The sequence below is a fragment of the Rhinatrema bivittatum genome, chromosome 2 (genome assembly GCF_901001135.1).
Source record: "Rhinatrema bivittatum chromosome 2, aRhiBiv1.1, whole genome shotgun sequence".
Lineage (NCBI taxonomy): Eukaryota > Metazoa > Chordata > Amphibia > Gymnophiona > Rhinatrematidae > Rhinatrema > Rhinatrema bivittatum.
Genome location: NC_042616.1, coordinates 48,709,547 through 48,732,649, shown reverse-complemented (window position 1 = coordinate 48,732,649; position 23,103 = coordinate 48,709,547). Strand labels below are relative to the sequence as shown.

The 23,103-nt window shown below is 45.5% G+C and overlaps 1 protein-coding gene across 2 annotated transcripts; it reads left to right on the top strand.

The window, feature by feature from the left end:
- Positions 1 to 945: 945 nt before the first annotated feature.
- Positions 946 to 19,989, top strand: LOC115083914 (oocyte zinc finger protein XlCOF6-like). Of its 2 annotated transcripts, XM_029588008.1 has the most exons (5): positions 946 to 1,034; positions 1,640 to 1,884; positions 4,007 to 4,139; positions 6,753 to 6,971; positions 14,384 to 19,989. In XM_029588008.1, exons 2-5 carry the CDS (start codon positions 1,861 to 1,863, stop codon positions 16,183 to 16,185), a joined length of 2,178 nt encoding a protein of 725 aa, XP_029443868.1. In that variant the 5' UTR covers positions 946 to 1,034; positions 1,640 to 1,860; the 3' UTR covers positions 16,186 to 19,989. The 2 variants fall into 2 exon arrangements, with proteins under 2 accessions (XP_029443868.1, XP_029443869.1); XM_029588009.1 differs by lacking the exon at positions 946 to 1,034 and having other exon boundaries at positions 1,379 to 1,884.
- Positions 19,990 to 23,103: the final 3,114 nt, after the last annotated feature.

Genomic DNA, 23,103 nt, shown 5'->3' with positions numbered 1-23,103 from the left:
TCTTCAATGTAGTTTGAGAGTCGGGTGTTCACCAATTTCTCCATAATCTTGGCTATGAAGGGGAGGTTGGCGATCGGTCTGTAGTTGTTTGGGTCATTAGGATCTAGATTAGGTTTCTTGAGTAGTGGTTTGAGAGAGGCCAATTTTAGGTCATCTGGGTAAGATCCTTGTGTTATTGAGCAATTTATGATGTACATTTATGATGCACATTTGACAATTGTGCATCAAAAAATGCATCCGTATCCAGCAAGCTCAGATAAAACGCCCAAAATTAGGATGCCCGAGTATAGGATGCCTAGTAGATTTGAGTTTGAGACAGTGGGGTCCATAGACAGGAGCACCACAGGCTAGTTTCCTGCTCAATCCCGTCATGCTGTCTCCAGCATGCCAGTGGTCTTGGAACTATTAAAGATGTTCCCGGGGTGCCCCAGCAGGAATTTATTGATCAAGGGACAAATGTTCATGTCCTGACTCCTATCAGTGACGGATTTAGGATTTTGGTGCCCCTAGGCACTGTTGGTGCTTTTGCCTCTCTGCCATACCCCTCTTCCCTCTCACCCCACAAGGTTGGCAACAGTGGGCAGAAGCACCAAGCCACAGTCTTCCCTAGTTTCCTGTGGCTGATCAGGGTAGATCCTGTGGCAAAAATTTAAAAATTCTGAAGCAAATTGGCAAACATTTCCATCTTTTGATTTACATTATGAAACTAAAGTAGTTTTACCCTATTAGTATAATTTATATTATTTTTATTGGAATGCTGCAAATCTTTAGCTAGCTATTGACAAATCCAGGCCCGACTCCTATGGCTGCTAAGTCACCTATCCAGGACACGCTCAATTACGACTGTTATCTACCATCCCGTGACAGACAGGCAGGTGGAAACATTGAACAGAACTGTCTCACGGACAAAAAAGTTCTGCCCTTTCTTGTGCGCTTCAGGCTCGCTACAGACGTCCAGAACCCCTCTGAGCCCGGAAGGGCAAGCTGGGACCGCCTTGGAGGAGGAGCCGTACCCAACCCCACAAGAATATCTGGTGCGGGGACAGAAATATAATTTGACCAGACTTCCTGGAATTTTCCTTATTATTTCTCTTCTGTCCGCTGTCAATATTTCCTTTTGTATGTTGTTCGGCAATGAGGGTTCAAATTGTCGGGCCAATAAAGTTTCCTGAATTTGAAAGTGGTGGAAAGACCAGGAACCGTATTAGACTAAAAAAAAACAGGAAAAAAAAGTATTCTCTATTTGCAACCTATTTGGGGAAGGAGGTGTGGGGGGGGGGGGGTGTTTCTTCATAACCGAGGTTTACAATTATTGCACGTTCGATTTACAGTGGGAGGTTATCGCTTTTTAAAAACCTGAGATACAAACTGCTGCCTTGTGTCACAGTTCTCTTGTTCTCTCTTCTGCTCTATTTAGTAAAAGCTATTTTAGACGTGAGGGAGAAGCGTTGTGTGCATAACTGTAACTTTCTCTCTTCTCCTGACCCTTCCCCCATTTTCCCTGAATTTAATATTCCAAACTTGGTCTGCCTTTCGAATTATCCAAAAATGGTTGGTGAAGCTAATAAATGGGGACGGGGGATTTATAGACTCACACGCTAAGTGCTGCTAGGAATTGTAGTTTTTCTGCTTTGTTAAGCGATGCAGTTCTCCGAGAGATCCGTATGGATACCGCAGGGGGAGGCAAAGAGGCTCTTTCCAGGCAGGACTCCAAGACCCAGAATGCCTTGTGCAGCCCATCTTGAGAGGCAGCAGCCATGAGGAGAGGAATAGAGCTCTGGCCTTAGCCTTTCTGAAGTTCCAGCTCAGGATCCAGCCCTAGCAGCTCAGTCTGCAACGCCAGGGAAAGCAGAGCAGGAAATGCCTGCAGGGGCTTCTACTCAGGTAGGAGTTGGCTGTCATTTCGTCTGGGAGACTTCTTGTGTGCAGTGCTAGTTTTAAACCAGAGGTATTTAAGGGGGACAAAGGAAGGGCAAAGTACCTATAGAGGAAAGCATTGAGGAGAGGAATTGCTCAGTGTTTTGTTTTGTTTTTGATACACAAAGTAGTGCCAGAAATGGCAGATATATAAGAGTAGCAGCCACAACAGTTCTAAGGGGACTGGAACTTAAAGGGGCCCAAAACCCAACCTTCAGCCTGCTGTGCCCGAGTCCAGGTCCATCCATCCAGACAGACTAAAGTGGCGCTGCCCGTGTGGGGAGTAGTAGTGCTGCTGCAGTCGTTTGGCAGCAGTGCCATTATGAAGAATCGGAGAACTGCAGCTCTGCTGATGTGAGTAGCTACGGAGTTGCTGCTACTGTGGCAGGTGGCGTGAAATACTAGAGAGGAACTGCTGCTGCTACCAGTGGCCGCACTGTTGTGAGGATCAGGAGTATTGCACATTTGACCAAATGGGGCCACCAGACTAGGGCTAGTATAGACCACTGGCCCCACTGATGTAAGGAGCGGGAGTGCTGCTGATGTGGGCCAGCAGAGCCATGTCCATAGCCTGATGATGTTTACTGCACAGAGCGTCATAAAAATGAATATAACATAGTGCCGATATGGCTGTGAGGGATGAAAGAAGAAACTGAAGGGTTGGTCATGGGATGAGAATAAGTGTGTAAAGGTGGGGAAGCATGCTAAAGAGGGTAACAGAGAGTTGAAAAGAGGAGAAAAGGATGGTTTGGCTCTCTGACAGGAGGCATTGGAGTGTGAGGCAGAGAGAAGGGAAAATGGAGGGCTGGTAAGGGGGTAATGAGATTGGAAATGGAGGGCCAGGAGGGGGTCAATGGAAGGAGAGACCAAAAGTAAAAAAGTTAGAAAGGGAGATATGAATTAAAACAGAGAGGATGAAGAGGGGAGAGACCCTCTCGTAGCCCCTTGACTTCACTGTGTGTCTTGACTGGACAGGGCTATCTTGTATCTGTATCTGCACAGCGCTGTGACTATCTGTTAGTACTGTAGAAATAAGTAGTAGCTGGAGAGCAAAGATCAATTTTCCATAGGAAAAAGAATTCCAAGACGAGAGGTCATGATACGAAGCTGGAAGTTCAGAATGACTGACCAGCAGCGAAGGTGGAAAGCAGTACTGTGTCAGAATTCAATCAAGCATGTTACACCGAGACAAACATACGGGGGAGTGGCAACTGTCAAAGACTTTTTACTCTGGCAAAATGGCCCGGCCAAACATAGCCTTCCTCAGCGTTGGTAAAAAGCACCTGTGGCATCCGTGGCGTGCGTACTTCTAGCTACCGGGGGAAAAGAGAGGAGTCCGTGGAGTGGAGGAGAAGAGCATGCAGTTTAACTCTGCCCCTCCCCCACTAGGGGCACACATGCAGCCGCTCACACTTTGCACTGTCTGACTTTCAAAGGGGAAAGTCAGGTGGATAGTTTCTCTTTGAAAATTTGCATAAAGTATGCTCATTGAAGCAGCCCATGTGGTTTGTAGCTATGCGGGGGATTACGCAAAAATTGCCCCCCCCATAGAGGGCAGTGGTTAGAACAGGGTTGAGAGTCTGGGCAAAAGACATGGGGAGTGGTTGGGAGGAAGTGGTGCTGCTGGTTGTTGGTTGAAGTATGGGAACATGTATTTGCTTATCTATCCACAATGGTAGAGGACCAATTTTCAAAATCCATTTACCTGCATGAACTGCCCTTATGCGGGTAAATCCTGTGGACAAGTCAATGGCATGTATTGTAGCAGCTTTCAAAAGCCCACTTACTCAAGTAAAGTGTATTTACGCTGTAAATCCCATTTTTAAGCATGTGAATGTTTTTAAAATAAGGCCCTTAATGCCTTTAAAAAAATTTTTTTTTTTTTTTTTTTTTTACATACTTTGATTATTTACCTCTAAATTATTTTTACAAACTGGTTGGTAGTTTTTACCTGCGGGGTTTTCCAGAATAGTCAAAGCAAAACTATTAGTTACAATTACTGAAATTATAAATGCAGTGTGTTAAGACCCCCACTGGAATGTAACAACTCAAGATGATGGTACAGGATTTCTGAAATGTTTCTTCATAGGTGCCGGTGAAGTTGGACGATGATGACGATGAGGTCGGATTCTCAGAGGAGGAGTGGAAGGGGTTAGAAGAAGGGCAGAAGGAGCTGTACAAGGAAGAAATGGAGGACAGCCCTGAAACTGTGATCTCACTGGGTAAATGCGTTTTCCCTGCTTTTCTAGGATCTCACTTCTGTTTTTCTATTCATGTATTCGTCTCCCTATTGAAGGTGACTTTCAAAACTGGAACTCGCAGCAGCACAGGGTGAACAAACACTGCAGTCTGGTGGTATTGATGATAAAAAAAAAAAAAAAATTCCTAGCATGTAGCCAGATGGAATCAGGACCAATGGGTTATGTGCTCCCCTGCTGGCAGATGGAGTCGGTTTCAAAGCTGAGGACAATGCATGACTTCTGAGCCAGGGGAGGCAGAAGGTTCCCGGGGTGAGCTGTAGGAACAGAGAGAGAGCATGGAGGGCGTGTTTCAAAGCCAGCGTTAATTGCCTTTCTGAAAGTTGCCCAATCTCAGTCGGATTGAGGGGGGGAGGGCGCTCCCGGGGGGCCTGATTTGGGCAGGATCGGAAAACAACACACGTAGACCGCACCTTCCAAGTCTGCACGCTTTATCATTTCCCAGAGAGGTTTTACCCACCGAAGAAGCAGGCGCGGGGATCTCTGCACCCGGAGCCGTTTTCAAAGGAAAAATGTCTGTGCTGTACCTTTGTAAAATTTGGAAACTTACCCTGCCCCCCCCCTTCCTTGAGCACATAAAGAGGATATAAATGGGGACTCGTGAGAGGTGAGGCCAGAAAGATGGGGCTAGGCTCTTTGTGTATTTTGAATGCAAGGTTTCATATCTTAAACCGACACTGAGATTGGCGGAGATGCGAGGAGAGCCCTGCATGCGAAAAGCACCTTTAACGCATGCAAAAACACCATAACGCATGGTGCGATGCAAATTAGGAAAAGGGGAGGGGTTTGGGGTGAGATTTCTGGCCAAGTGGGCTGGCTTCGCAAATTGCAAAGCCATATCGCACAGTTTTAACGCAGATTTTAACTACACCTTTCTCATTTGCGTTAAGCCTGTGCGATATGGCTTTATCGCACTTTGTGATGTTTTCGCAAATAGCGTTGTCAGTATTTTAAGCTGCTGGGGGGAGAGAGAGAGAGAGCGCCTAGCTATAAGGCCCTCATACTAGGTAGGTATTTATACCTCTATAGGAGGCCCACCTAGTAACTCGAGGTGAGGCTTAGGTATGAATGTAGGAGTTAGGGGCCACTTTGACAATCATAGTGCGATGTACGAACAGAACAGTGCACTCTTGTGAGGATTTGATGACCTTCGGACTGAGGAAACTCACTCAAAGATGAGATTTGTGCAATGTTCTCTCAACCTAGCTTGATTTACCCAGGTAGAGAGTCCATCAAGCCGTGTGCCAGGAAACTAAGTTATTCTTTCATTATTCTTTCATTTAAAGATCTTCAGCTCCAATGGCTCATATCAAGAGCCAGCATTACAGAAGTGCATCACAGAGAGAGAGAGTTCATTCATACCGTTTTTGGCAGGAGTATAACCCTAGCTGTTTCACCCCATAAACTCCTAAGGGTTGACTGTTTATTTTTCCCCGAGTGGCTGTAACTGCTGTGTTTTTCAAGCAGTGACTATGGCCCTTGAACACCATTCAGTCAGCACTTCTCTGAGTAACTGCAACCCTTATTCATTCGTTCATTCAGTGAGGAACTATTGAAAAAACCTCACACGCAACAAATCTCTCTTTTTTTTTTAATGCTTGTGCTTGTAATTTCATTTGATCTGTGTTTTACTTTGAACCTAAGCTGTTCACTTTTATTTACACCTGTTCACCTACGTTCATGCCTTTATTGGTTGAGTAAAATATTGCTTTTTGCACATAAGGTTGCGGGGCTTTCAAGAGTCAAGTGGGAAGGACTGGGGGCCCTGCATCTGCAATATATTTTCTTCCCCCCCTTGGAGGTAAAATGAGCCTGCATCCCAAATCTTTGCTGTACAAAGAGAGGAAAGAATCTTAGGGGTAGATTTTAAAAGAAGCGCGCGCAGATTATAAAATCTGGGGGCTGCGCGCACATGGGCGCCAGATTTTATAATCTGCGCACGCAAGGGGGGGGCGACTTATGCAATTTCCGTGCGGCGACGCATCCTGGCCTTCCCCCAATTAAGGAGCGGACTGGGAGGGAACTTGCCTTACCCCCTACCTAACCTCCCTTCCCCTTCCCTACCCTCAAACCCTACCTATTTTTATTTTTTTTTGTTTATTTCAGTAGTTACTTCAGGTTGGGCCCTGAAGTAAGTTGCACGCGCCAGGACATGAAACAATGGCACTATCTGGGCCCGCCCTTTGCAGAAAGGCCGGCATTTATGTGCGTGACCGGGCCTTGTTAAAAATTTGGCTCGGTGCGCACAAGGCCCGGCCATGCGTGCGCGGCCAAATAAAAATCTACCCGTTAATTGTTATTATTTCTATTCTGATCTTTCTCCCTTGGCACAGAATATATCCAGAGGGGGCATGACATATAAAAATAATAATAATAAAATCTGATCCAAGCCAGACAGCACCAATGCACGCTGGGGGCCTGTTCATGTAAGGTTTTCTCCCGCTTTGTGACTATGGGGAAAAATGTTGTAAATAGGGCCTTAAATGTTTGCATCTGAAAATATATGACTTCTGATTTTCATCTAATTAATTATTGTTAACTTCAAAATGTTACTTTCTTTTACCCTCGGGACTCTAGTTGTTGATCCTGATGTTTTGTCGAGGATTAAAGAAGAGGATGAGTCGCGCTGCGGCGATGGTTCTGCCTCCGAGGGAGAAGGCGATAACCCCGGCCCGGGCACAGCCCTCTCGGTTACCGCATCTGAGCCTTCGCTCGACGTGAAACCAGAGGAGGAGCCGCGTCCCACCGCACATCCCGACTGGCAGAGAGGAGGAAGCATTACCGGGCCTTCAACAAGTGGGTAAAAGTGGAATTGCAGCTGAAAATATCTTTCCGAGAGTGTACGGCACAGCTGCCGATACCGTGGCTTATGTGCCATCATTCCTGGTCAAAAGCGCATTTGTACAAGAGCTTGGGGGCTCTTTTTTTTTGTATTTTTTTAATGACTCCAGATACAATGGCAGGGTGGACATGGGGTGAAGGAAATAACCTATGCCATGTTGAACCTCACAGCTCAAATCCGCTGGGATCACAGAGAGGTTTTCTCCCGTAGCCTTACTTTACGGCTATGAGTTTATTTTCCTCGACGGGAGACCGGAGGATTCAGTAAGATAAAATACATTGGCAATTGAGTTTGTCAACGTTGTGAGCTTTGGTGAGGTCCTTTTACTTTCTTTGCAAATTTAACAAGTAAGGGAGGACTATCAGACGGCGTATACGTATTCCTCGGGGGTGTTGTGAGAGGCTGGAGACCCTAATGCCTTCAGCACCCAGGAATCGCCTGCTTGTTAGATCCTTTGCAGGCTGTGATAATATTCACAGAACCATCCAGAGGCAATGTGTATGCAATTGGAGACCATATAGATAGGCACAGTTTAATGGGACAAAGCCAACAAGGATTTAGCCAAGGGAAGTCTAGCCTCCCCAATTTGCTACATTTCTTTGAGGGATAAATAAACATGGATAAAAGTGAGCCAGTTGATATAGTGTATCTGGATTTCCAGAAAGCATTTGACAAAGTCCCTCATGAGAGACTTCTTAGGAAATTAGAAAGCCATGAGATAAGGGGCAGTGTTTATTGGGAACTGGTTAAAAGATAGAGAATAGGGCTAAATGGTAAATTTTCCCAGTGGAGAAAGGTGCATAGTAGAGTGCCCCAGGGATCTGTTCTGGGACCACTGTTTCTTAATATATTTATAAACAACCTGGAAATGGGAACAAATGAGGTGATCAAATTTGAAGATGACACAAAATTATTCAAAGTTGTTAAATCATAAGAGAATTGTGAGAAATTACAAGAGGGCCTTGCAAGACTGGGAGACTTAGCATGCAGCTGGCAAATGACATTTAATTTGGACATGTGCAAAGTGAAGCACTCAGGGAAGAGTAACCCAAATTATAGCTACAAAATGCAAGGTTCCATAATAGGAGTCACCATTCAGGATAATAATTGAAATCTTCTACTCGGTGTGTAGTAGCAGCTAACAAAGCAAATAGTATGCTAGGGATTATTAGGAAAGGAACGGAGAATAAAGCTGAGAATATCATAAAGCTTCTGTATCACTCCATGGTGCAACCTCATCTTGAGGATTGTGTGCAGTTCTGGTCCCCACATCTCAAAAAAGATATAGCAGAATTAGAAAAGGTACAGAGAAGGGCAACCAAAATGATGGAACAGTTCCTCTATGAAGAAAGGCTAAAGAGGTCAGGACTCTTCAGCTTGGAGAAGAGGGGACTGAGGGGAGATATGATAGAGGTCTATAAAATAATGAGGGAAATAGAATGCATAAACATTAATCAGTACTTATGGTAGCAACAAAAGTATCAGGCTTATTGGTTAAGGATAGTAACAGCCACATCAGCAAGTTACCCCCATTTTTACTTGTTTTCCTAGACCTTAAACTTTATTGTCCTTGTTGTTTGCTGTCTGAATCTAATTCCCCTTTTTTTTCCCCCTACATTTAAAGCAGAGAACAATAATGGAGTTGCATCAACAGTATGAAGTCTTATTGGTTAAGGGTAGTGACTGGCACACCAGCAAGTTACCCCCATGCACTTTTTTCCTCATTTCCATCCTCTAGCATTTAGGGATCCACAGGGTTTATCCCATGCCCCTTTGAAATGTTTCACTGTTTTTGTCTTCACCACCTCCTCCGGAAGGGCATTCCAGGCATCCATCACCCTTTCCGTGAAGAAATATTTCCTGACGTTGGTTCTGAGTCATCCTCCCTGGAGTTTCATTATGTGACCCCTAGTTCCCTGTACATACCCGGATCAGTCCAGACTTGAGTTTTACTTCCCCTCCAGCAGATGGAGACAGAGAAGCCATTTTTTGTTGCCCTTCTCTGGACCGCCTCCATCCTGTCTCTGTCCCTCTTGAGATACGATCTTCAGAACTGAACACAATACTCCAGGTGAGGCCTCACCAAGGACCTGTACAAGGGGATTATCACCTCCTTTTTCTTACTGGTTATTCCTCTCTCTATGCAGCCCAGCATTCTTGTGGCTTTAGCTATTGCCTTGTCACATTGCTTCGCTGTCTTCAGATCGCTAGACACTATCATCCAAGGTCCCTCTCTTGCTCCATGCACAGCAGCCCTTCACCCCTCATCACATACAGCTCTTTTGGATTACCACACCCCAGATGCATGACTGCATTTCTTGGCATTGAATCCCAACTGCCATATCTTCGATCAACGCTCAAGCTTCCTTAAATCTGTTAAGCGCTAAATCACGCTTAAGGCACTTCTCCACGGACACAAAGATACCATACCAAAATTTGTAAAAACAAATATCAATTTTTTATTGCATATCAGTAAGCAATACAGATACCCTTGGGAGGTACAGAGTTGCAGCATTTCTCCGGCGAAATGTTCAGGAGAAGCACTACTCTCTGTCTCAGTTTGTACATTAGCAACCTCTTCTTTTATAGATGAAATAATCAATCTAAAGTAAATAGGTCCCTGAATTGCATGAACCTATGGGAGTATAATGTACACAGTTTCTCAAGTCAAAAAGAAGATAAATTATACCTATATTACCCTGATCCTCTTCCCATATTCAGGCCTATATGCCTGATGTTCACATTAATCTTCTGTTAGTCCTTTCTCCTGTCATTTTTTCACCCTCCGAGAGACTTCCAATACCTAAGCTGTTTGTTCAGGCGCTACTGTAGTTGGATTATTAGCCTGAGATTCTGACCTTTTCCTTCTGCTCATTGTGACCCTATGACTATCCATCACAAGTTTTAGGCAGCTCCGGCTGCTGTCCAGATGTCTCCTGTAATTTCTCCAGGTCAGGTTCAATAGGGTATTTAGAGTTCACATTGCCAGAACTGCAAGCAGGCCAAGGCAGCAGAGGATTCTGGGTAAATCACAGTCTCCATGTTGGACTCAGACTCAGGCACACATATCAAATCCAGTCTCATTCCCTCTGCTCCTTCTCTACTCTGTTTCAGATCTTGTTAACATCCGCAAATAGACAAAACTTTACCTTTGTGAGCATTGTCATTTACAAAGATATTGAACAACCGATCCCAACACCAATCCTTGTGGCACTCCACTTAACGCCGTTCTTTCTTCAGAGTAGGCTCCATTTACCATCACACGCTGCCTTCTATCCGTCAACCCGTTTGTAATCCACTTCGTCTCATACTGGATTTGTGATCCCTAAACAAACATCTTACGAAGCACAATTTAAAAAAGACCTCTTTGAAAATGGTACTCCCATTCCTGCTGTCCAGCGATTGAATGTGCTCTCTAGACCTAAAAGCTGCATATACACACACACACACATTCCCATCCACAAGAATTTCTGGCGATACCTATGTTTCCAAGTTGGGAATCAGCATTTCCAATACAAGGTACTCCCGTTTGGACTCTCTCTTCTGCCCCAAGAACATTCACGAAGTGTCTTGCGGTTGTTCTGGCACGTACGGAAAACTTCCCTAATTGCTTTTAGCATTTCATTGTCTATTAGTTCATTCTGGCCAGGTGTATGGTAATACACCACCATTACTATTTTATTCCCTTTTTCACCTGGAATTTCTATCCATCAAGATTCAACTCTGCATTTTCTTTCCTGCAGAACTTTTTTCCTGTTTGATTCAATCTTCTCCTTAACATATAGTGCCACCCCCTCCATCAGTTTGATCCATTCTATCACTTTGATATAATTTGTACCCTAGTATCACAGTGTCCCATTGCTTATCCACAGGGCATGGTTGAAAGGTGAGGTGAGTGAGGCTATAATATCTAAAAGAACATCTTTCAAGAAATGAAAAGAGGGGTCCGAATGAAGGAAACAGCATAAGCACTGGCAAGCTAGATGCAAAGCATTGATAAGGAAGGCAAAGAGAGAATTTGAAAAGAAGCTTGCTGTCGCAGCAAAACTTCATAATAAAAACTTTTTTTTCAGGTACAGTCAAGGTAAAAAGCCTGCAAGGGAGTCAGTTGGACCATTAGATGATCAAGGGGTGTAAAAAGAGCACTTAGGGATGACAAAGCCATAGCAGAGAAACTAAATGAATTCTTTGCTTCAGTATTCACCGAGGAAGATGTAAGAGAGATACATGTGCCAGAAAAAATATTCAAAGGTGATGATTCAGAGGAACTGAAACAAATCTCAGTGAAACTGGAAGATGTACAAGGGCAAACTGACAAACTAAAGAGTAGCAAATCACTTGGACCAGATGGCATACATCCCTGAGTGCTGAAAGAACTGAGAAATGAAATTGCAGATGTGCTTTTGGAAATTTGTAAATTATAATTAGTATCATCTATAGTACCCGAAGAATGGAAGGTTGCCAATGTAATGCCAATTTTCAAAAAGGGATCAAGAGGTGATCAGGAAATTACAGACCAGTGAGTCTGAAGTCTGTGCCAGGCAAAATGGTAGAAACTATCAAAACAAAATTGCTGAACATTGAGATAAGCATATTTTAATGGGACAAAGCCAACATGGATTTAGCCAAGGGAAGTCTTGCCTCAGAAATTTGCTATATTTTTTTGAAGGTGTAAATAAACATAATGGATAAAGGTGAGCCAGTTGATATAGTGTATCTGGATTTCCAGAAAGCATTTGACAAAGTCCCTCATGAGAGACTTCTTAGGAAATTAGAAAGTCATGGGATAGGTGATAGTATCCTATAGTGAATTGCTAACTGGTTAAAAGATAGAAAACAGAGAGTAGGCCTAAATGGTAAATCTTCCCAATGGAAAAAGGTGAATAGTGGAGGGCCCCAGGGATCTGTTCCGGGACCACTGCTTTTTATTATATTTATAAATGACCTGGAAATGGGAACAACAATTCAAGTGATCAAATTTGCCAATGACCCAAAATCACAAGAGGACTGTTGAGAAATTGCAAGAGGACATTGCAAAACATGGAGATTAGGCATAAAAATGGCAAATGAAATTTAATGTAGACAAGTGCAAAGTGATGCACTCGGGTAGATTTTCAAAGGGGTACGCGCGTAGGATACACGCGTACCCCCCGAAAACCTACCCCAAACCCCCCCTGCGCGCGCCAAGCCTATTTTGCATAGGCTCGGTGGCGCACGCAAGCCCCGGGACACGCATAAGTCCCGGGGCTTGCATGGAGAGGCGTGGTGGGGGCGTGGCGGTCGTGACGCGGCGTTTTGGGGGCATGGTGCGGGCAACGCGACGTTTCGGGGGTGGCGCCGCGGGCGTGGTTTCGGCCCGGGGGCGTTCCGGGGGCATGGCCGCGCCCTCCGGAACAGCCCCCGGGTCGGGTGTTGGCGCACCAGCAGCCCCCTGGCGCGCGCAGATTTACGTCTGCCTCCGGCAGGCGTAAATCCGTCGATAAAGGTAGGGGGGGTTTTAGATAGGCCGGGGGGTGGGTTAGGTAGGGGAAGGGAGAGGAAGGTGAGGGGAGGGCGAAAGAAAGTTCCCTCCGAGGCCGCTCCGATTTCGGAGCGACCTCAGAGGGAATGGAGGCAGGCTGCGCAGCTCAGCGCGCGCAGGCTGCCCAAAATCGGCAGCCTTGCGCGCGCCGATCCCGGATTTTAATGGATACGCGCGGGTACGCGCGTATCTATTGAAATCCCGCGTACTCTTGTTCGCGCTCGCACAAAATTATAAAATCTACCCCTTATGGAAGAGTAACCCAAATTATAGCTACAAAAAGTAAGGCTCCACATTAGGAGGCACCATTGAAAATCAAAGGATCTAGGCATTATCATGTGAAATCTTCTCCTCATAATATTTCAAAACAGCTGATACATCAAATAACATCCAATCATGAAACCAATAAGGATTTTTAAAAAAATCTCCTGCTCTCCATATCTGGGATTTTTTTGATTTCCAGTCACCATCAGATTGTTGTGGATTGGAAGGAGGAGGCCACACAAACTTTATTGATTTATTTATAATAAAAGCATTTATTACCCGCTCTTCCTGCGTTCACGGCGGGGTACGATATGAAACATATACAGAAACAGAGGGGGAGGAAAGACAATGCAAAGTCTTGGGGAGGGGAAAGGACGGACATCATGGGACTGAGATCAGTTTTATCCTTTCTCACTCACGCACAAAACTTTCTCTTACACATACACTTTCTCCCATATATACCCCTTTTCTCTCACACATATAGCTTCTCTCTCCCTTACACACACACTCTCTCTGGCTCTCCTATACATGCACACATTCACGCTTCCTGGCTTTTATACGCACACACACACACACACTTTTTGGCTCTCACACACCTACTTTCTGGCTCTCGTACACCACTCGCAAGTAGTCTTGCTCCCCAGCTCCCACTCCTCTTCCAGCTCTCTTGCTGCCCAGCTTCCCACTTCCTGGCAGTCTTCCTCCCAAGCCCCCTTTTCTCTCTTCCCAATCCCCAGCAGTCTTGCTCCCCTCTCGGGCCCCTCACTCCTCGACCCTTGCAGACCCCTCACTCTTCCCTCCCCTCTCTTCCCTCCCCTCTCCTTCCAGACCCTTCAATCCCCAGCAGTCTTGATCCCCCTCCTGGACTCCTCACTCCCCAGCAATCTTGCTCTCCTCAGCAGCCTTATTCCCCAGTCCTCTGTCCCTTCCAGGTTCCAGCAGTCTAATTCTCCCTCCCATACCTTCCCACTGTCACTCCTTTTCTTCCTCAAAATCCCCTTACTCACCGCAGGTGGAATAGCCGGTTATTTCCTTTCTACTGCCCCCACATCCCGGCGGCACTACCACAACCTCCTCACTCACCCTTCATGTTCCTAAACAGTCAGAGGAGCACGGGTGTGCAGCGGAGACTGCTTCTTCCTCCTCAGCTATCACCACCTGCTGTCATTCAGGCGCCCGCAACCAGAATCTAGGAAACTGCTGAGGCACTGCAAAGCTGGGATTCTTCAAATCTTTAGGAGCAGGGATGGTGAGTCAATGGAGCGCGGTAGTAGAAATGAAATAATGTCTCATGTCACTGCCACCAATTGGGCTTCTCTCGTTTCTGGTGGAAATTTTATTTGGGGAGGAGGGGCTCTGACATCCCCCTTCCCCTCCCCCCCCGACACCTATAATGCAGGCAATATCAATGAGTGAAAACTAGATCAAACTGCACAATTGTAAAGATTTATATGCAGGATTCGGAAAGCGTCATTGAGTTGCTTTTGTCCTGCCTATTTGTTGTGAAGTTTTGAATACAGAGCCCTAGGTTGTCTTTGTCACCAACATGTAAATAATGGCTTGCTTTCTTTTGTCTGTCAGGTAATGGGCTAAAAAAGGATGATCCAAAACATCGTAAGGAATGTGTAAGAAAACAGACATTCCACAAGATACTCCCAGAAAAAGACATGCAAAAATCTTTTCAAGGCTCAAGTGAGGATGAAAGCACTAAGAATGAATCGAAATCCAGCATAAAGTGGAGCATTCCAACCGAGCATGAAAGAAACAAATATAATTTATGTGAAAATGGGATAGACACCACCATATCCCCCCGAGACCTTCTAGAGCAGCAATTATACACCTGGACCAAATGGGGGGAAAACTTCACAGAGGAAGGCAATACAATTGTATATCATCGAAGAAATCCCAGGGAGAAACCATTTATATGTACTGAATGTGAACGAGGTTTCAGGTTAAAATCTGAATTTTTAACACACATGATGATTCATACAGGAGAAAAACCATTTACATGCACTGTATGTAACAGAAACTTCAGGCTGAAAGCACAGTTGAGGGTACACAATAGGATTCATACAGGTGAAAAACCATTTACATGTCCTCAATGTGATAAAAGCTTTACTCAGAAATCGCATCTGAGAATACATTACAGTACTCATACGGGCGAGAAACCATTTACCTGTAATGATTGTAACAAAAGTTTCAGTAGGAAGTCACAACTGAGAAGACATCAGACTATCCATACTGGAATGAAACCATTTCAGTGTACCGAGTGTGATAAAAGGTACAGTGAGAGAGCACAACTGAGAAAGCACCAGATTATCCACAAGAACCCCTATACCTGTGATAACTGTGATGAAAGTTTCATTGAGAAAGTACACCTGAAATTACATCAGAGGACTCATAGAGGAGAGAAACCATTTACATGCACTGTGTGTACTAAAAGCTTCCCTCAGAAGTCACAGTTAAGAAGACATTTTGTGATCCACACAGGAGAAAGGCCATTTATCTGTACTGTGTGTAATAGTAGCTTCAGTTTGAAAGCACAGCTAAAGATACACTATAGAATCCACACAGGTGAAAAACCATTTACCTGTACTGAGTGTAACATGCGCTTCAGTCAGAAATCAAATCTGAGTGCACATTATAGTGTTCACATAGTAAACAAAGCGTTTACATGTACTGAGTGCAGTAAAAGCTTTTGTAAAATATCACAGTTAAGAGTGCACAAGAGAATTCACACTGGGGAGAAACCATTTGCATGTACTGAATGTGATAGCAAATACGGTGCTAAACGACAGTTGCGAAGACACCAAAGAAATCACATTAATATGAAACCATTTAAATGCCCTGAATGTGACAAAAGTTTTACTGAGAAATCACGGCTGAGAAGACACCAGAATATTCACACAGGCACTAAACCATTCACATGTACGCAGTGTGATAAAAGCTTCCCTGAAAAATCACAGCTGACAAGGCACTACAAGACCCATACGGGAGAGAAACCATTTTCATGTACAGAGTGCAATAAAAGCTTCAGTCAGAAATCACAGCTGAGAATACATTACATGATTCACACAGGTGAAAGGCCATTTACATGTACTGTATGCAAAAGCCACTTCAGATTGAAAGCATATCTGAAAATTCACAGTAGGATCCACACAGGGGAAAAACCCTTTACATGTATTGAGTGTAACACAAGCTTTAGTCAGAAATCACATCTGAGAGCGCACTATAATATTCACATGGGGAAGAAAACATTTACAGAGACTAATAAAAGCTTCACTGATGAACTGCACCAAATAAATCACCAGAAGACCCACACAGAAGACAGTCCAGCAGATAATGAGGAAAACAGCATCTCCACCCTGCAGAAAACACATTGAGGGGATAATTAAAGCCCCATGTGCAGAGGTTTCATCTGAAAATGAAGATATTAAGGAAGGACCAATACACCACGTTTAAATATATTGCACTAATCGAGAAGGATCTCCAAATTAATTTGCATCAATTTCCAATGGTGAAGAACTTCTCAGATGATGATATCCTCAACAAATGTGCCATGGTCCCCTTCTTTGGAGGAAAACTAACCAAAGTGGAAAACCTCATTTAGACTGAAGATTGCAATATAAAGGAACTTGTACAGGAAGGTGTATATAAAAATCTAGGCGTAGATGAAGGTAAAACAATCCAGCATAAAACGTTGAGCCAAAAGATCAGTAAAATGTACCTCAGTAAATGGAAACTAATGTTGAAACAGCATGAACTAAGCTACAAACCATCTATCAATTTGCAATGCCTGCACAAGCTTTGAGATCGTAAACTAGCCCTAGAAATACCACAAATTGGATGTAAGAACAAACTCCTTCATGCATACCAGCTAATCTGTAAGAACTATAGTATTTCAAAACTCCTCATCCCCAGAGCTGAAGAAGGTCTAGGTCTTATAGAAATAGGTTACACTCATAGAGCTATTGTACCTGAATTCTGGTCATGCTGCTTTAAGTTGCCTTGAGTATCATTTGGAAGGTGGGCTAAAATTCCCAAATTAAATTAGAAGGAATTAATGCCCAAAAATATAAATTTGAAACATTGTAAGCACAAGGGAGAATGCAGGAGCTTGCCGCTGCTGAAAACAGCAGGGTTGTTCAGGATAAATGAGTCTGATGATGACTCTTGTCCCAGCCACTTGAGAATTGGGAGCTCTACTATGATCCTTTCACTAGGAGGGCGAGGATGCAATGTTCCCTGTAAGCTGTGCACACGTGAGCGTGCTCAGAGATTGTTAAACAAGCGCATATAGGAAAATGTAGCGCACACGACAAAAAGAAAATAGTATTTCAAAGAACAGTGCGCACAGATTTGTACACTGCATGGCACATGTCTGCACACTGCCCACAAAAAGTTAAGAGGGAACAGTGGCAAGGAGAAGCAGCTCGCAAGGGATACATTATCCTTGTGATCTCGGAAAAATGTCAGGATGTCATAAAATGCAAAAATCTGAAACAGGAAAGGAATTTACAGTATATGGGGTTTTAGCGTGAGGATTTTTAAAATTCTATTTGGTAGGTGTGTTAAGCATAAGAGGAGCCCTATACAAAATTTCTCCTGGATAAATTTTCTGTCCTCTCAGCTTCCAAGGGACTGTCGGTAACCACACTCCTTTTTGTTATGCCGAGTTAAAGAGTATCAGCTGAGTTCCTTACTATTCCATCTGCCTCTAGTTTCAGTTTTGCATATTAAGATGCAGAATAATTGCAAATGTAATCCTGTTTTGAAAATATAAGGGTTGATTTAAGTTTTTGAGTTTTGAGCCTCCACTTGGCGAGTAGCGCCTGGTTATTGACTGTGGTAAACAAAGTTTATTCAGGGGATGGTGCAGATGAGCATCAAGCGTTTATGGTTTAGAAGAAGAAATTTGGGATGTGAAGGGGGTAGTGCTCCCTGTTCTGCCCCCCCAACTCAGGCCACCTGCACTCACCCACACTCTTGCGCAACTTTTATTCGCAACCAGGAGCCATCCATTCCTCATACATCTATCTGTGTACTCCAGCTCAAAGCCAGAGTAACTTTTTTTGGGCCTTCCTTTTTTCTGCGTAGATCTCGTTCTTTTCTACATGAAGACAAATGTAAAATTTATTTTCTTTTTCTCCCCACAGAAAACCTTCCTTTTCCTCTTTCACACTCCATTTACATGGAGTATGAAAAAAGTGCAAGGGGTGACCTGCAGGAAGTAGCAATTATAATCCTTATCCCCCCGCCTTGCTAGGATATTGGATGGACCCTTTTGGTCTTTATCTGTCGTCATTTACTATGTTACTGTGTAGGATGGAGATCTAAAAATATTCCATATGGGATCCCCTTTCACGCTACTTTTAAAGAAACAGCGGTCTATCCACAAACATCACAATGCTTATTTTTTTTAAAAGCATGTTACCAGACTTCTACCTACTGCATAACAAGCTTAACATTCTACCCACATGTGCCTCTCCCCATAATCCCTACCTCACTCTCGCACCCTCTCTTGCGCACATACACTATCTGCAGCTACACTGTATACATGCATCCATATGCATGGACCCATACCCATCATTTGTACTCACCTAACCACCTGATTATTTGCTAACAGCCTGTTTGCCTCTGTTGGGGCTTTGGTAGCCCAATTTTTCACATGGCCCTCTCAAATAATTGTTCACCACAACCTCCTTTGCAACCTCAGATTGGATAAGTTGACCCCATGGACATAATTCAGCCCTTGCCTTGTTATTTTAACCATAAATTATGCTGATTGAGAGTGGACTTACAAATTAGGTGTCTGACCCTCCTAGAAGCACTGAATTCCCTGTATGTACCTGGATCAGTGCAGACAGTGGGTTATGTCCCCCTTCCAGCAGATGGAGTCAGAGCAAAACTTGAGAGGCGCCCCTATATAAGCAGGTGCACCCTCTGCATCCCTCCAGTATTCCTCTGACTCTAGCAGATGCGAGTGGTATAATCTACGGTTCCCCCTCCTATCTTTGATACAGATTGAACAGTAGTTCTTCTAGTTTCTCTGTCTTTTTGCCTTTCTATTTGGTTGGATCAAGTTGTTTAAAAAAAAAAAAAGCTGTTACTGAGGTCTTTGTGCCGAGGCACTCGGAAGCTTGAGGCAGAACTTTTTCCCTTGTTTATCCTCCAGTGGGGTTTGGGTAAGTTCTGTCTTATTTCTTTTACAGAGATTTCAAGATTTCAGCGTTTTGGGGTGATAGTTGGTGGTTCCAACCACTCCCTCTCTTTCCAATGACTCACTGCTCTGAGACATCGTCTTTCCTTGGGGCAGTGTCAGCAGAGACGCGTATTTCCTCTGTTTAAAAACAAAGGAGAGAAATAAAATTACTTCCCTGTAACTTTCTTCAGAGGATTAGTCGTTGGCACTTTGAGCGGATGTGTTTTCCAGCTCTGGTCGGGGGTGAATGTATAATCCGACTGTGTGCCTTCCTCCCCCCATTTCGCGATGTGCAGCCTGCGGAGAGCCCGGGTCCCGGCTCTCCAGGGAAGGCTTGTGCTCGAGGTGCCTTCCCGGCGGGGAGGGACCCTCAACCCCCAACGACTTGTTCGGCTGCGCATTTACAGTCGCGCTGGCCTCTCATCCCCGCCTAGCGCGGGAACGGTGGCCTTTTGATTTCAGAACCACCTCTTCCAGCGCAGCCCTCAGAGGATTCAGACCTCATTTTTTCGCTGCCACCGCCGGTTCTGACGCCCGTGGATCCCCCGGACCTGGCTACTCCCTCTGGAGCTTTTTCGGGGTGGCCCCTCCCCCCAGGTCCGTTTTCCATGGATTTTGTGCTGCTGATGCACAGTGCATACATGGCTCGCTTAGGTCAGCAACAAGAGCCAGCACCCGGACCGCCTCCTGCCAAAGTCAGCAGAGTGGATCAGTCTGGGGATGGCTCAGGTGCGGGGGTTACCCCGGGGCCCTCCAGGGTCCAGCTCATCCCCCAGCCGAGTATGTCTGCTCCTTTACTTCATGATCCTTCTTTGCAGGATATTGATTTGGATGACCAGACTTTCCAATTGCAGGTAGAAGGAGATGACCCTAGAGTTCTCCGCTTCATTCATAGGGAAGAATTGGATCCCCTAATCCCCCATGTTACATAGAAACATAGAAATGACGGCAGAAGAAGACCGAATGGCCCATCCAGTCTGCCCAGCAAGCCTCACACATTTTTTCTCTCATTCTTATCTGTTACTCTTAGCTCCTTGTTCTATTCCCCTTCCACCCCCACCATTAATGTAGAGAGCAGTGATGGAGCTGCATGCAAGTGAAATATCTAGCTTGATTAGTTAGGGGTAGTAGGGGCAGTAACCGCCGCGATAAGCAAGCTACACCCATGCTTATTTGTTTTACCTAGACTATGTTGTACAGCTCTTGTTGGTTTTTTTTTTTTCTTTCTTCTCCCCTGCTGTAGAAGCAGAGAGCCATGCTGGATATGCATTGAAAGTGAAGTATCAGGCACATTTGGTTGGGGTAGTAACCGCCGTAACAAGCCAGCTACTCCTCGCTTTGTGATTGCGAATCCTTTTTTTTCTTCACCCCTGTCGTTGAAGCTATGCAGGATATGCGTGAAGCATCAGGTTTGTTTTTTTTTCCCCCTGCCCTTGAAGCAGAGAGCTATGCTGGAAATGCGTGATGTATCAGTCTTTCTCCCATGCCGATGCAGGAGAGAACCATGCTGGATATGCATGGAAAGTGAAGTATCAGGCACATTTGGTTTGGGGTAGTAACTGCCGTAACAAGCCAGCTACTCCCCGCGTTTTGAGTGCGAACCCTTTTTCTTCTCCTTTGCCGTTGTAGCAGAGAGCTCTGCTGGATGTGTGAAGTATCAGTTATTCTTCTCCCCTGTCATTGAAGCAGAGAGCTATGCTGTATATGCATTGAAAGTGAAGTATCAGGCATATTTGGTTTGGGGTAGTAACCGCCGTAACAAGCCAGCTACTCCCCTCTTTATGAGTGCAAATCCTTTTTTCCATTACCTCTTGCTGTTGAAGCTTAGAGCGATGTAGGAGTCACAGTAAGCATGTGTATGTTTATTTAGTAAGGGTATTGTGTCAATAGCCATCATTCTGGCGAGTCACCCACTCTTCATTGGTGGCCTCTTGACTTTATGGATCCGCAGTGTTTATCCCACGCCCTTATACTTATGTTCTACAGGAACTGGATATTGATGAGCCTGAGGACGCCTCTGGCACTGCTACCACAGCAAAGAAGGGAGTTCCAGTCTTGGCAGGGCTGCGTCTACCGGCAAGAACCTTCCCATTCCATGAGATGCTCCTGCAGTTGTTATCCAGGGAATGGGATGCCCCTGACGCGACACTCAAGGTGAGCAGAGCTATGGATAAGCTTTACCCCCTCCCGGACGAGTACTTGGACCTCCTTAAAGTACCGAAAGTGGATGCATCGGTTTTGGCGGTCACCAAACAGACGACTATCCCAGTGACAGGAGCTGCCGCCCTCCGGGATCTTCAGGACCGGAAGCTGGAAGTATACCTTAAAAGGATTTTTGAGGTCTCTGCCCTGGGGGTCCGGGACGCTGTCTGTAGCTCCCTTATGCAGCGTGCAGGTCTCCGATGATTACAACAACTATTCAGCACGCAGGACCTGCCTCCGGAAGAGGCTCAGCAGGCAGAGCGCCTAGAATCAGTCATAGCCTATGGAGTGGATGCGCTTATACGACTTACTTCGGGTTTTGGCCAGGTCAATGGCTTCAGCGGTCTCCGCCAGACGCCTTCTTTTGCTTTGGAACTGGTCCGCGGATTCTTCATCCAAAAGTCAGTTGGGATCCTTACCCTTTAAGGGTAAATTACTTTTTGGGGAGGACCTGGAACAGATTATTAAGTCACTCGGTGAAAACAAGGTGCATAAGTTGCTGGAAGATCGCCCAAGAAGCTCCACGACTTTCAGTGCCACTAGGAGCCGTTTCAGAGGTCAACGATGGTTTCGTCAGTCCAGGCCAGTCTCCCAGAGGCCTCCATCGGCTCGTTCCCAGTCATGGTCTCATTCATTTCGGGGCTGCAGGACAGCTCGGGACAGTTCCTCCCAAGGAGGCCCTTCCAAGTCTGTACAATGAAGGTGTGCCGACCCACCCCTCGATGCCACGAGTAGGAGGACGTCTTCGCCTCTTCTACGAGGAGTGGGTCAAAATGACCTCTGATCAATGGGTACTGGATATTCTAAAGCATGGCTACGCTTTTGAATTTTCTCGGCCACTAAGAGACAGGTTCCTCTTCTCTCCGTATGGCTCAGTGCAGAAACAGATCATCGTACAGCGGACACTCGACCGTCTCCTGGCCCTGGAGGCCATCCTTCTGGTGCCTCCAGCGGATCAGGGTCAGGCCATTATTACGTTTACTTCGTAGTCCCCCAGAAGGAAGGATCATTCCGTCCAATCCTCAATCTCAAGATGGTCAACAGGGCCCTCAAGTTCCCTCGCTTCAGGATGAAACGCTACGGTCCGTCGTTGCAGCAGTCCATCGGGGAGAGTTTCTGGCGTCCCTGGATTTAACGGAGACTTACCTCCACATTCCAATCTGCCGGGAGCACCAGCATTTTCTGTGCTTCAAGATTCTCGGTCAGCATTTCCAGTTCCAGGCTCTGCCCTTCAGGTTAGTGCTCCCCGCACTTTCACCTTTCACTCTGCCCTTTCACTTTCACTCTGCCCTTCAGGTTAGTGAAGTGCTCCTTGCACTTTCACCAAGGTCATGGTGGTAGTGGCGACAGTTCTTCGGAGGGAGGGGATTCTGGTGCATCCCTATTTGGACGCTCATTCGTGCAAAGACCAAGTTCCTCTGCCAACAGGCCGTAGACAAGGTCCTTCGGCTTCTCCGGTCCCTGGGATGGATCGTCAATTTTGCCAAGAGCAGCCTCACTCCCTCGCAATCTCTCGGCTTTTTGGGAGCACACTTTGACACCAGAGTGGACAAGGTGTTTCTCCGTCTAGACTGGGCTCGGTCCCTCATGTCTCAGGTGCAGCGCTTCATGGACCTCCCGCTCCCCACAGCATGGGACTACCTCCAGGTTCTGGGCTCTATGGCTTCAACTATCGATTTGGTGCCTTGGGCTTTTGCTCATATGCGTCCTTTGCAGAGAGCTTTACTCACGCTGGAAACCGGTCTCGCAAGAGTTCCAAGCCCCCCTGCCCCTGCCAGATCTTGCCAAGGACAGCCTGGGCTGGTGGCTCCGCCTGAATCACTTAATGAAGGGAGTGGACTTGGAGGTCCCTCAGTGGGTGATCATCACCATGGATGCCAGTCTCAAAGGTTGGGGG